At 36.8% G+C, this 15118-nt stretch overlaps 1 protein-coding gene across 2 annotated transcripts; it reads right to left on the bottom strand.

Annotated features, from left to right (window-relative positions):
- Nucleotides 1–97: 97 nt before the first annotated feature.
- On the bottom strand, nt 98–13527 carry LOC142618698 (protein CELLULOSE SYNTHASE INTERACTIVE 3). Of its 2 annotated transcripts, XM_075791687.1 has the most exons (9): nt 13386–13527; nt 12844–13055; nt 12238–12393; nt 11814–11913; nt 8436–11505; nt 4857–7401; nt 2430–2884; nt 930–1046; nt 98–720 (listed from the first exon to the last, which is right to left on the bottom strand). In XM_075791687.1, the coding sequence occupies exons 4-9, from the start codon at nt 11873–11875 to the stop codon at nt 559–561; spliced, it is 6411 nt and encodes a 2136-aa protein (XP_075647802.1). In that variant the 5' UTR covers nt 11876–11913; nt 12238–12393; nt 12844–13055; nt 13386–13527; the 3' UTR covers nt 98–558. The 2 variants fall into 2 exon arrangements, with proteins under 2 accessions (XP_075647802.1, XP_075647803.1); XM_075791688.1 differs by lacking the exon at nt 12238–12393.
- Between the last annotated feature and the right edge of the window lie 1591 nt (nt 13528–15118).

The following is a 15118-nucleotide window of genomic DNA, read 5'->3' as shown; positions in this document are numbered from 1 at the left end:
TCCTTAAGCCTGGCTCTCCATGAATAACTGAGAATGGGTTTAATATAATTGATAAGGAAAAAAAAATGCTTCAAAAAAGCTGTGTCAACTTGAGAGATTTTTATCAGAATCATTTTCTGTATAGCGGCTTTCATATAATTGATAAGTTGCTAGGTACAGCCCAATCTCACTGCAAAGGCACCACTCAGTGCAAAAAAAGCTCAATTCCATCACTTTCAAATACCATTCCTCTCTGGTTTGTTTAAATTGCTAGTGCCTATAAACTGACCTGTACAACAAACTTCTGATCAGCTTTAAAATTCCCTGTACCATAGGACCCCTGTTCAATCCTCTTATGACTTATCACCCCTGCAAATTAATAAATATAATTTACACTTACACCTTGAGCAGCTTAGTCTTTCAGACTACAAAACTGGACCTGCAAAATATGTCAATAATTACAAGCAAACTAATTTCACACGCCCCATCAGGATACCATTAATGCCACCTTTCTCAACTTTCTTTGTAGTTTGCCGCACCAGTATTTACTGTGTTTGCCAATATGGAGATATTGTACCTTTACATGTCTTCATTTGACATCCTGTTGGACCAGATAATCTCTATTTCAAGTGTTCGAGAAGAGCCATCTTTGTTGCTGTCATGATTAAGGCTGAATAATCCGCTGTATACTCCTTCAGTCACAACTTTGTCAATTTGGATGGTCACTCTTCCCAGTGTTGACTGAAAAAACCACCATTATCAATCAGAAATATGAAAACATTGTAAGCGGATTATACTCTACCATTGTGGACAATTACAGAGCACCACATCAAAGTATAAAGGGCACAGTGAAACAAAAGGAGCAAAGGTTTACAATAATAAACTACTTATTTTTCAGTTGAACATCCATACACTGTATGCTAAAAGCATGTAAATGGAAATCTAATTACCTTCCCAAAAGTATTTTTGCTTTTGCAAAGGATATGGAGCTTTTGTCCCTTTGGGGGTACATCAAATGCCCATGTAAACCCTTCTTTCCATTCAGGCGAGGTACTGTGGCTCACTACCTAATAATGATAAAAGGACATTTTAGTATGAAAGTACTTACAGGCTGATTGAAAGATTATATGACAGAGAATAGAATGTGAAACATGTTAGTAAAAGGTCTCTGGCGTGTCAGTCTAGAGTACAAGTTTAAAACTGTGCAATGTGTAGGAAAAATTTACATCATATATTTTTTTTTATGAAGTATTTTCTGGATCCAAGTGAAGGGGGAATGGGAGATTCAAATTAGTGACCTCTACTTTATGAGGCGTTGTCCCCAGCTGATTGTGCATAATATTTCTATAGTTAAACTGTTCAGAAAAAATAGAAAGAAAACTGTGCGAAAACTAAAGTGCAAAGTAGCATTATCCAATAAAGAAACATCATTATGAATTTCATTTACATGTACTGTGTGATAATGATATTAGGTATAATCAAGTTAAAATTTACAGGCACCACATTCAATAAAACTTTAAATAATTCAAATCAATATAACATGCCATGAAATTTTTTTTGATAAAGAAGATTTAGGAAAACGGGGATACACTTCAATTGAGGGTGTCTTTTTGAGAAAGGGAGTGAAAGGTATATGTTTGATTTGCAGGGAAACTGATAAATTGTGTAATGCTCTTACATGAAAAGCAGCATGCAAATTTTTATGAAGTGACATGAATACATGGTTTCATGTGGAAAAAAGGGAACATAGCATATGCGTGTGAGAGAGAGGTTGATACAACTTATTGGTCTACATTTTGCAATTAATACAAATTTATAAGGAAAAATGAAAGAGCAATTGACACATGATAGAGGCTACAGCCTTGCCTGCCCAAGCTTCATTTAACCACATACAAATATCATATTATATATAAGATGTGCAATTCCTGCACTTCTCAAGAAAATTGAAGCCAACTAATTCAAAGGGCAAGTTATGTACCCAGTGAATCCAAGACCCCAGCCTCACCGTCCACCGAAATCTTACAAGGAGAGGAGGTACTTTGAGTTAGAGCCCATTGGAAAATTTACTTGTCATAAAGTTTCAAAAAGATGGGGAATAATATCATTTCCAATGAGAACTAAGTTAGGTGACAGATCAAGGTGCTCCCAAATCATTCAAAGATAATTTTCTAAAACCCTTTATTGCCTTATAACTAGATTGCAACTCCAATGGAAATCAACATAGGGTCTTGCCATCATATGAAACAATCCAACAAAAAGTAAGAGTGAGTCACTTATTCAAAAAAAAAAAAAAAAAAAGCTGCAACAATGAGTCATCATTCCTAACATTCTGCCAAAAGTAAAGAATCAGTATCTGAGCACCCCAAGCCCAAGTTACGATTTCAACCAAGCATATAAGCATGGAAATAAGTGGTTTGTTTTAGCATATATTGATTTAATGGAACAAATACCTTGGTTTGTCGTGGAGGACCATTGCCTATTGTCAATCGACAAAAGGCATTTGTGCCTCCCATTGCCTGCTTTAGGTTGTTCCCTCGCTTAATAGTAACAGTCAAACAGCCTGGTAAGCAGTGCAACAGGCTGTCTGCTCTCTCATGGAAACTTGGAGGGCACGTTTTCATGAGCATTTGCAGGATGGGAATGGCTTCGGCTGCAACCATGGCCTGTGACTTTGCAATATCTATTGGCATGTTTGACCAAGAATGTTTTAATAAGCACAGGGTGTCCAATACAGATTCCTGAGCGGCCTCACTACCAGATTTAAGTGCTCCTACCAAATGGGGAATGCAGAGTGTAGAAGCTTCAGAGATATGGAGCTTAGGAAAGTTTGTGAATATCATATTTAAGGTTCTCAAAACCTCTTCGTTGATTGTTGCAGTGGACCACAACTCTCTTTCTAGTGCAGCTGCAAAACAATGAAATGACAGGATTCAATGTTTAATGGAAAGGAAAGCAAGAGGGTGCCTACTTCTCAACAATCAGAGAATAAACCAGAATATAGGACTTGCATAAAAGAAAATTATAACAATAAGGTAAAAGTTAATTTCTGTTTACATGCTCTGCCAATCCACTATCTTCACAAAGTTTTGTTCATGATCTTTGTCTAGAAGTTTCTTTAATAAAGATATGAAATATTACATTCAGACACGTTAGGCTACTTTATAAAATTGTTATATATAATTATAACAAAAGCAACTTCAGAAGATCAAAAGGTCATTTAGATGTGAAGGGCCAAATCTTGCAACATGCAGTAAGAATTCAGATTTTGTCCATTTGCTCTCTCCCTGATAAGCTTTCCTTTCAAACTTTTATCATAATCAAAACTACAAAGCACTCCATCTCATTGGTGCTCTTAGAGGAGAAAGGTCTATATGCAAAGGGTTACACCAGTCGTCTACTTTTTACTTATGACGTGCCAGGTTTCAGCTATAATAGTGACATTGCCCTTCCATACCTCATTATTTCTACGCTCATCTCAACTAGATTAAATGTGTTCATGTTTCTTCACTTTGCTCTAACAAACAAAAGTTTCCTTGTTCTTTACCTTAATTTGCATGCATCAGTCACGTAGAGCTCCTAAATCACTTTACCAACTGTCTCTTTCGATAAGCCTTTACCAACACTTTTGCCATTCCTTACTTGCAGAAAATCTCTCTCTCTCTCTCTCTCTCTCTCTCTCAAAATCTTTTATGGTTTATTTATTTATATATAAACTTTAGAAATGCTGAGGAAATCAAAATAAGAACAACAATTTACAAAAATCCAAAAAAGGAAAAAAGATCAGTAAGAATAATTAGGGTCAGACTTCACCAAACACGTATTCGCCCTCAAACATTTGGCTATTCTCTTTCAGCCAGATGCAACAAAACAAGCACAAAGGACTAGCCTGCCAAGCTACCCCAGTTGACTCTTCTATAGATTCTCCCATGCCAACCAAAAAATAATTCATGGACTGAACCAGAAATATCCAATGAAACCCAAAGGAAAGAGAGCATAACTCACAATTCCAACCTACTGAACAATAGATTTATTAACCTACTAAACATAGAACACCTGTTAAGAATTGCACCTGTTGATCAAATTATCAGATATCAAAATTTATTTCTGGAGCAATTATCCAGGCAAGTTCTATCATAAGGCTGCTAGTCTAACAATCATGGTTTTGAGAACAGTGCCACTACAAGGATAAGAAGACAAGTTCTAGTTTTCTTGTTGAAATCTTTCCTCTCCAGAAGTTACTCTTTCAAGTAATTTCCTTGACAGATTCTCTATAATTTAGTTCCCAAGCTGAATTCTGTGAGCTCCCAATGATTACACAATAAATGCTTCTCATAGTTTGTTAGTGATGTAGGATACACAAAAAAAAAAATATTTTAATTTATTCTTATTTAATTTTGGATAGTGAATTATATTTTTATTGGTCAATTTTACTTTATTTTAAGTCTTAGTAGCTAATTAGGTTATTAGTATTTAATTTTCTAGAGTCAAGGGTATTAATCTCTTTTACAATCTTAGTCAAATCAATGAATTAACATGTATAACTTTAAGAATATATGGTGCTGACTAAAGAAAATGAGAACTTTAGTATATGATTTTGTAACTGCATTTAAAAATATGCATGAAATTTTACTTGGTGGATATATGATATTGAATAAAAGAACTGAGGACGTGTATTAGTTTGTAACTGCACTTAAATGTATGTACATCATGGAATTTAATTAATATAGTAATGATTAATAAACGCATATAACTTGATGGGCATATGAGATTAAAGAAAAAAATGGGTTTAGTGTCTGGATTTTTTAATGCAATATATCAACACGTATTAAGAAAAAAAAAAAAAAATAGAGGATTAAACCTTTTCAATTGTAACTTACCTGTCAAAGATCTGATGAGCTCATTTGACACATATTCTTGAAGCGTGTGATTAGAAAATAAAAACTTGATCAGCAATGCTGCCTGTCCAGAAACTTCTGGATTAGGAGAGAGTAATAGTTCCTGAATCACCAATATGCCACCTGCTTCTGCAACAGCTCGCCTATTAGTTCTGCTGTGCATGACAAAGTTTTGCAATGCGCAAATAGCCACCATCTTCATTTCTTCTGTTGACTGATCTTCAAGCAAGCTTATTAATGCACGACATGCAGAGACAGAATCACTAGCTCTAGCAAGTCCTTCATGCTGAGAGAGATCTCCTAGAGCGAGAGCTGCAAGAAGCTTGCCAGACTGTGACCTGGTTTGTGGGTCAAGCAGATACTGCGATAAAGGTGCTATTGCATATTTGGAAACCTTCATCTCTCGTACCCTCACATTGTTAAATAGGGCTTCAAGTAACCGTCCAGATTCTTCTTCACACTGATGAGATCTTAAAAGGTCCATTAAGGCATCTATAGCACCAGCTTCAGTAATCTGTTCAGCACTTGAAGCTGCACTCCCTTCATGAACAAGTAATGCGCTAAGAGCCACTGTGATAGTGCTCTCCACTGTTGAGTGCAACATTTTCACAAGAACTATTAAAGGAACTGTAAAGTAATACTCAGCACTGAAACGCAGAACATTAGAGAGAACCAAAGCAGCAGATTCCCACAATGTATGAGGTGGCTGAGGGTCATCTTGAATTATAACCTTTGCAAGCTCAAAAACTCCTCCAGCATCAGCAACTGCCTTTGGCCAGCTTGTGGAGATTTTTTCCAGTGCTCTTATTGCCGTTTGTTGTAAGTTCAATATTCCAATTCCTGCAAGCTGCACAAGGGGCACAACTGCATTTTTTGTTGTTATATCTTGCTGAAAATGTTCCTGAGCAAGAAGATGAGAGAGCAATTCTGTGCCAAGTTGCTGAATGGCCTGAGATGGGGATTCCAGAAACGAAATCAGAGGCTCAATGACTTGACTAGGAGTGAGTTTTAAAGTTGCAAGGCTCTGTGGCTTCTCCAGAATATTTACAAGTGCTTGCAAGGAACTGTGCTGTCCCCACAAATCAAAATCTAGACGACGCAAAAGCAGGAAAAGGGGTTCTACTATGTTTGCAGCATCAGTGCTTCTAGCAATTGCATTACTGTTTGTTAAAATGCGGAAAAGTTCTGCAATTGAGGAGCACAATGAACTGGGTGCAAGTGGTAGTAGCTCAAGACAATTATCGATAATGCCAGATTTGACCATATCCAATTTGCGTGGGGTCCGGTCTTTCCCCAACTTTATGAGTGCAGAGATGCTAGCCTCAATGAGCCGATGGTTTGTCCCAGAAACTAAGCCAACAAGGAGATCCACAACATCGTAGGCTGCTGCAAGCTCCACCTGCTGTTCATCATCCAGCAACCTTTCAAAAGCACAAACACCAGATTCTACTGATGTACTTAAATCAGACTGCATGAGCAATATAAGGGGTTGTATGCATTCAGAGGCAACTGGGTTTTCTCTGAACTTAGTATTACCAAAAAGAACACAACATAGTTGTGCAGCATTTCTCTTCAATTCCAAGGATGAAGCAGAAGATAGTATTTTGTATAAACTCTCCAGTGGGTTTCCTTCCACATCAGTCAACCAGGCAGCTTTAGAAGAACTTCCTGAAGTCAACTTGATCAAGGCAACAAGAGCAGCCTCTTGCTCACTTGCTGATGTAGCATAAAGCATGTCAACCAATGGTTGAACAGCCTGCCAGGCTAATTCAGATTCTCTGATGTTTTCAGCATCAAAAAGCTCATGGAGAGCCCTTGCAGCACTGAATCTAGCACTTCTTGATCCCAGACGCAGAACAGCTATGAGTTGATTTAAGGAACTAGCTGATGCTTCATATCGAATAAGATCAGGATTGCTAAACAATATTCTCAGTAGTTCAGATATGGAGGCCTCAGTTGAATCTTGGGGGCTCAAAGACAGGTACTTTGTCAGAGCATCCAGAGCTCCAGCTTCAGCCATGATTAGTTTATTTGTATCACTTCCATCTGCAATACGGGTCAAGAGCTGAACAGCTATTGGAGGGGCACCTGGCCTATCTGGTATTGGTCTCAAGAGATCCACCAAAAGGGGTATAGATTTGCGTGCAGTGGACCCAACTCTTACATCTTCAATTTCAAAAAGGTGCTCCAGTACAACTTGATCAGGGTTGCGTGCCAGAAAAAATTCTTCTGATAAAGCAACAAGGTTCGGCATATCTGACTCTATGTAACCAATTAGGGTTATTAACCCAGCAACAGCACCTGAATTTGCAATGGCAAGAATTATTCCCTTACTACCATTACAAACAAGACTGGCCATTGCCTGGGCAGCAAAGAATCTATCAATCACTTCATCAGATCTCAGCAGAAGAGCAAGTGAAGGTATGATGCGCATAGTTGCAGGAGAGAGAACAACATTCGGATCTTGGAACAAAATAGCCAGGAGCAAGGAACTAAGCCATATACCTTCTGTATCCTCATATTCTGCCTGTCATTGAATAGAATAATTTGGTTCAGCCACTTAATCCTTGTCAAACAATTCTTAAACATAAGCATGTATGCCAGTTTATCAACTATGAAATCTAACTACAAGAACTATTACAAAAAATCAGAGATACTTTTTAATCTGTGAATGAGTATCTCCATGCATTATTCTGGCGAGAACACCAGTATTTCGCAATTTTTTTTGAGCTACAAGACTCATCTCTTTTTATTTATTTATTTATTTTATTGAAATACAAGATTCAATTCTATAACTACACAAACTCCGTAAACACACTGAAAGCAGCAACCCCCCCCCCCCCCCCTTTCCCCCTCTTTTCTCTCTCCATTCTCTTTTTTATGATTTCCTTACCCTATCAAAATATCAAATGCCAAACTGACATTCACACCTAAGACACAATCCTTAATTGAAAATAATGTTGCAACAAATTAATATAGCATAAAAATAACTTTTCAGCATACAACACATGAGATGAGCCACTAATTTGGATAAGGTAGACTTTGAAAAAAAGAGAAAATGTGTAACGTTTTGTGATAAGATTTCTACTATTGGCCTCAAATTATACATGCAGGGGCATTTCTCTGGTGCAGTGGTAAGGTCTCGGGCAACCACGTGCATGTGCGTATGTTTGAGTGTTGAGAGTGGCTACTTCATGCAAAAAAATGCTGAAGAGTAGGACTTTATCCAAGCTAACCTTCCCACTTAGGTGGGACCAGCAGTGCAGCACTTAGTGATGACCCTTTATAAATGTAGTGGACAGATAAATGTCAGCACCATCTTTATGTATAGGTAAGATTCAGTATTATTGAACCTCACATTTTCAAATAGCCTATCAACTTATGATACCAAATTTAATTCCACAATATTAGCTAGTTATGGGTCTAATAGGACTCAATTTATAGAATGGTAAAGCACTATGAGAGAAACAAATGGTGGCCCAGTACCCACGAGAGAGAGAGAGAGAGAGAGAGAGAGAGAAGGAAAAAAGCTTAACCATTAGAATATCTATTTGGATGTACCTGTGGATTGGAAGTGTAGCTTGCAAGCTTGTCAGAGAGAGCCTCAAGTTCACCAGCTTCCATAACAATGACTTTGTTCTTTGCATGGAAGGAAGCAATTATTGCTAGCAACCACAAGGCAACAGTACCCGCCAAGATAGAGGCTGGATCAGGAACATCAAATTCATCTCCTTCTTGGAACGCAGTTCTTTCCATAAAACCTCTAGGAGTTCTGACTTCAATTTCTAAAGAGGAACAGCTAGAATTTTGCTTCATCAGTTCCACTAAAGCACATATAAGGGGGTTTAAATACCCAGACACATCAAGTGCATCCATTGACTGCTGTTTGTGCTCTTTTGCAGCACAGATGAGCAGTGCAGACCCTCCAACTCTCACTTCTAAACTGGTTGAGTTCATTATCCTATCAGCTAGTGAACCAATGGATCTTGATCTTGCAACCAACAGATCACCCAGCACAACTGGTTGATCCCCACAAAGCCTAGACAAAATTTCTATTGCCTTATCTTGCACAGGAGGTGGCCCCTCAGCCAGACAGCGGACAAGAGGCTCCAACCTAGATGGAACATCGGTAAGGGCAGACCATGGAGGGTAAGTTAAGTGCACTCCTTGTTTTGTCCTAACCAAGAGTACAATTACATCTAAAGCATCAACAGCATCAGCCCCATCCATATCCATTGCATTTAAGGAATCAACAAGTGCCAGAACAGCAAAGCGACACTGAGCATTTCCTGTCAGTACATCACCTACTGGGAAATGCTTCAGCAATTGATGGAGTGCACATGAAGCATTCTGCTTACCTTCTGAGGTTCCTTCTCCCAGTACTCTTGTCAAAGCAGAAACAACATCTTCTGAAAGGGCTTCTGCAGCAATCTGGTGGTCGGATAGAAGATTGGCCAGTGCAGCAACAGCAGTTTCAGCTGCATCAATAGAAGAAGTTTTAGCCAACTTGATTAGAGGCATGACATCCCCTTCAGCAAGATAAGACATCTTGTTCGTAGTTTTGGTCTTGGTTGGGCGGGACAGAGCACCCAATGCTCGAGCTGACTGTGTTGCAACAACTTGAGTTTTGCTAGTTAAAAGCTTCGTGCAAGGATGCACAATCTCATCGGTTGCAAGACTATCACAAATATCTTGCCTTGTGCTGAACAGATCAGCAAGGACAGAAGCTGCATACTCTTGAGATTCTTCATTTGTTGAGTTAAGAACCTCGACAAGAGACCTCAGCCCTTTATTAGCTGCAGAACCCTTCTGCACAAGATCCTTGTGTGATGCCATTATCAGTACATGGCCCAAAACTTTAATAATATGGGCCTTTGAGCTTGGAGATTCTCCTAGGAGCAAAGCCAATAACTGATTTATTGTGGCGGAATCAGCTGTTCGAATAAGCTTTGTCAGTGCCAAAGCTGAGGCTTCTTGCCCTCTTGATCCACCACTTTTAAGGAGCCACAAGAATGCTGGGATGGCTCCAGCACTTTCAACACAGGCACGGATGTCTTCACTATGACAGCACAGGTTCCACAGAACATGTGCTGCATCCTCCTTTGCCTTCTGAGATCCTGTCTCTAACAACTGCACCAGTGGAGGAATCCCACCAGCAGCAGTGATAGCCCACTTGCTGTCATCAACTAGTTCAGTCAAGATTGCAAGCAACTGAACAGCATACTCTTGATGCTGCTCGCTGGATAAGCCCAGCAACGATATCAGTAACTGAATTCCTTCTCTTGTCCCAATTGCATCCCAGATGCCTACCCCATCACAGCATAAGCTTGTTAAAGATAATATCAAATAATCTTGCACATCAGCAGTTGCCATTGTTATAAGTCCGGTAAGCACCTTCTTAGCTTCTGCATGGCTGAGCCATCTTGAGAGATAGATATTGCCATATAGGCTGGCCATAGCCTCAAGGACACGCTCTTGAATCAGTTTCTTATCACGGGGCTTTAGTAGAGCTACCAGAATATCTTCTATCTGCTTCACATCAAAAGGTTCCTTATCCACATCAGAGCTGTGCTCAAAGACCATCAGAGTGTAGGCAAGTGCTCCAACTATATCAGCAACTGGTGCAGCTAGGCGAGGGGAACGTGAAAGATCTCCAAGATACAGTATTAAAGCAGACAGCCCGCCACAAATATTTGCTAAAGCTTGTGTTGCATGACCCTGTAAAGCCTGGCCACACTCACCTTGCATACACTCTTTAGAAGGAGCAACTACCGCCCCTATGAGAACAGGAACACCAACAGCATCCACAATTGCTTTCTTCGCTCTGGTTGACTTCGAAGAAAGAGCCTCTAAAGCATCGGCAGCACTAGCACGGACAGAAGTATCATTTTCTTGGCCTACAAGCTGAAGCAAGGCTTTGACAGCACCAGAATCAATTACTTTTGGGATGCTATCACTGAAAGCCAACATCAGACGGGCCAATAGAGAAGCTGCATTGGACTGAGAAGCAGCATTATCAGAAGACAGAATACCCACAATAATATCCACTCCTCCAGCCTCAAGTGTAGCTCTCCAGTAACCATCCTTATCACCACAAAGATTTCTCAAAGCCCCAGTAACGAATCCCTCCACCACTTTATCCTGCTTGTTCTTTGGATTCAGCTGATCCCACAATGTTGGTACTACTCCTTCTGTAACAAATATTTTTATGCCAACATGATCGTCTGAAAGCCCACCAGAGGAAACTTCATATATCGCCTCTGCCGCTGCCTTCCTAGCCTCAGTTGATTCAGACTTCAAGATTGAGAGTAATGGTGGGATGCAACCACCTAGAAGCACCTTTAATCGAAGGTCTTCATCTTTGCACAGTACACTAAGAGTTGCTGCAACATTGACTTTTGCCACAGGGGTGCCACTCCTGAGAATGCTTATGAATAATGGCATTGCTTGGCCATGGGAACCAATTAGCGTCCGAGCATCCTTTCTTGCTTTAGCAATACCTAGCAAACGTGCTGTAATAAGTTCTTTCTCATGTTGTGAAGACATGTTGGCATGTAGTTGCTCAACAAAATTAGCAACAGTAGCCATTGTGCTTTCTGGATCATCCATTGCTGGTGTTCCATTTAATTCCCTGGAAGTAATGAGCCAGTTCAGTACTGAAAGTCAGAATGAATACCAAAAATTCAAGCATTCAGCACTGCAAAGCAATAAATCTAACATTGATTTAAACTTTTATAGTGGATACTATACATATTATGATGGCAAGTATTATTATGAGTTCAATGTTAGAAGCTTATAAGCTTTTTATTTTTTATTTTTTTAAAATTCACTTTCAATCTATCATTAATATAGGAGTATAACAAATTTACTTTTTAAAGCATGAAAATCGGCAAATTGGGCACCATATTAAAGGGATCAAATACAGAGAAAAATGATAACCTTGGCTGGGAAGTAGAAGAGGATAGGAAATCTCGTGGTTCAGGGGAGGGAGACTTTGACATTTGCACTAAAATGCCAGTTTAGCTCTCTCTTGGGCCACCTGTAAATCAAACTATCCAATCAATTCTACTAATCTAATAAATTGTGGATATGGTTACAACATAAATCTCCTGATAATAAAAATCTTTAAAAGTAAGATAAAGTTTTAAGAGTAGGTGCTCTGTGTTTTTATGTAAATAAAAGTCTTTGGTTAATAGTTGCATATTTTATAGTTAATAAAAATTTAACCGTGCAAGAATCTATGATTTATACATAAACCAAAATATATCAATAAAAAAAAATTCCAATATTTAGCTTTAGATTACTTTCATATGCTATGCCTAAAGAGATGAAATCTTAGCACTCAAGATATAACCATACTTACCGAGAGGTATCAGACAAGTCTATGTCACTTAAAAGCAGCTTCACAATTTTAATTTTCAATTGCTCATGGACTCAATTCTTCAAAACTAAATATCCCAGAGCTATCATAGAGCTACAAGTCCCAATCCTGACCACCACTCAGCATACTGATCTTTGTCTGACATTTAAAAGAGAAGAGAAGTCAGGACTAACCATCCAACTTACAAGCTATATTTCCTATGTGCTTTTCAAGACCCAATTCCCGTAAAATAACAGCAACAACTAATTTTTCCCCAGTATCACAACATGATTACAGTACCCAATTTAAGTACCACCCCAAATCCAAACCTTTGTTTAGAACTCAAAAAACCAGACCCCGACTAACCAACCTTCACTGTATCCACTTTCTATAACCTTGCCCATCCCTGATCCCCAATAACTACTACTAAATTATAACAAAACCCAATTCTAAACAAGACCCAGAATTCAAAACAAACAAACAGATACAAAAGTAGCTAAATTTGCAACAATTCCTTCAAAAAAACGTAAGCAATAAGCAGCACATATCCACAAAAAAAAAGAAAAAGACAACTTTGATCAAGATCAAATCGCGCAAAAAGAAAAGTACCTCGCCGTACACTGCAAATGCCCAAGAACTCCCTCCTTTATACTACACAAAAACCAATCTTTCTTCAATTGCTCACCATCCAACCCAATTTCTCAGAGAGTTCATACAAGCTCTCAGCTAGAGCTTAAAAAAAAAAGAGTGTAAAGAGCACAAGCTCACAGAGTGTAAGCTTTCACTTAAAAACAGTTTCCAAATCAAACCCAGCACACACTCTGCAGACAACCGACATTGACAAACAGGGATCACGGTTTTGAGTCAAATTCAGATCTTCATGCACACACACACACACATATATATAATAATAATAATAATACAATTAAAAAATAACAGTTACAAAAATTAAATAAATAATAATAAAAATGTGATTAAATAGTGAGTACAATAAAGAAAAATTTTACGAAAAGTACGGAGATCAGATCAGAGAGAGAGGGATAGCATCACAGAATCTAGGGCAAAGAGAAATGTCATTTTCTAAAATATCATTCATATTATATACTGTGAAATTAAATATAAAACCAAAAAAAAAAAAAAAAACCCAGTACCAGTGAATTCAGTGTGTGAGAAAGACACGAATGAGAGCTACGTCTATGGAGGTAAAACCGGTATGTACTGTAGTGTGTGTATTTGTGAGAGACAGTGAAGTCTGAGACTTTTCGCTTCCTTTTCCGAGTGTGCATGTTTTTGTTTTTGTTTTTGTTTTTAATGTCTTCTATTTTTTACATGGAGAGTACTTTTTTAAAAAAATTTTAATTTATCTTCTTTTTTTAAAAAGAATCTTTTACTTTATCTTAATGTGTTTTTTTTTTGGGTTGAGAATCTTATAATTTATCTTATTGCTAATTATATATAAAAGGGGGCAAGCGATTCAGTACGGCTGCTGTGAAGAAAACAAACCCATTTGGGCCACTGACTGCTGCACGCTAGTTAATTCCTGTTTTTTGGGGATTCGTGCATTTCTTTTTTTTTATTTCTTTTTACTTTTAATTTATGTTTTATTTTTTTAATATTTTAATAATTTTTTTTTTTTAAGAAGATTAAGATTATTAATTTAGTTCTTTGTTTTACCAACCATAAGATGGTGGGTGTTGTACTTGAATTTATTGTTTGATTAATATTTTCTAAGTATAGTTTATTTTAAGTATCATTTTTTTTTGTTGAAAAAAAGATTTTGAAAATGGTTGAGATGATAATTTCAAATTATAAATTTTTTTATAGCACAGTTTTAAATAAAATGAAAACAAAGAATCTTACCAATTTTTTTCAAATTCTTCTATCTCTTATATTAAATAATTTATCTTTATCACACACAAAAAAAATCTCATACTCCAAAATTAAAACTTATCATTATAAAAAAAAAATTTATAAATTCTATACGTTCCATTTTATAACTTAAAAAAAAAATCAAAAATAGAAATATTTTTCCAAACATTAAGGGATGTTCGGTACATGATTTCAAACAATTTTTAGTTTTTAACTAATATTACATGTATTTTCACATACTTTTTCACTTACATGTATTTTTTTTTTAAATTTTTAAATTAAAAAAATGTTATTTAAACACATGTAACTAATAGGCCATAAAAATCCTCCTACTAAACAGGCTTGCGTTTCCAACCAAAACATCTATGATTAGCTTTTTATCCAACAGTCGAATTATTTAAAAGAGAAGTTTTTAACGTTTTTACACGTCCAAAAAAACGGAAAGGCCTATTTTCTCCTTGTTTTTTTTCCTCTGCTATTTGTGGTTTTGTTTGGATATGGATTCCCCTCCACCACCAATTTCAACTGTCAATTTCAACCACATTTATAATTTAGTCATGCAGTAATTAATTTTTTATTTGATAATAAAAATAAAGTAATGTATTAAGTGTGGTAGATAGATATGTGATAAATACACTTGTTTTTCATTTTTAAATATTTTAAATTCAACTATAAATAGTTAGAGCACTCTTACTATTTATAGTTGAATTTAAAATAAAATTAATAGCTAGCTGATTAATTTTATTTTATAAATCATTAATAATATGATTTTCTTTTCCAATAACCTTTAAATCAAGACTTTTGTTAATAAATACTCTAAGGCAGTGGTTAAATTGCATGTAATGTTTTATTAAATAAATTTTTTATAAATTAAAAAAAAAGCACACATAACCTTAATGAATTTGTGCGTGAGCCAATGAATTATTAACATATTTATTTTTTATTTAAAATGAAAAGAGCATTACAACTTGTAATTGAACATTTATTAAGATAATGTATTCTAGTAATTAGGTTT

The sequence above is a fragment of the Castanea sativa genome, chromosome 12, assembly GCF_040712315.1.
Source record: "Castanea sativa cultivar Marrone di Chiusa Pesio chromosome 12, ASM4071231v1".
Classification (NCBI taxonomy): domain Eukaryota; kingdom Viridiplantae; phylum Streptophyta; class Magnoliopsida; order Fagales; family Fagaceae; genus Castanea; species Castanea sativa.
Note: the sequence above shows the minus strand (reverse complement) of the source record. Positions and strands in the feature narration are given on the sequence as shown.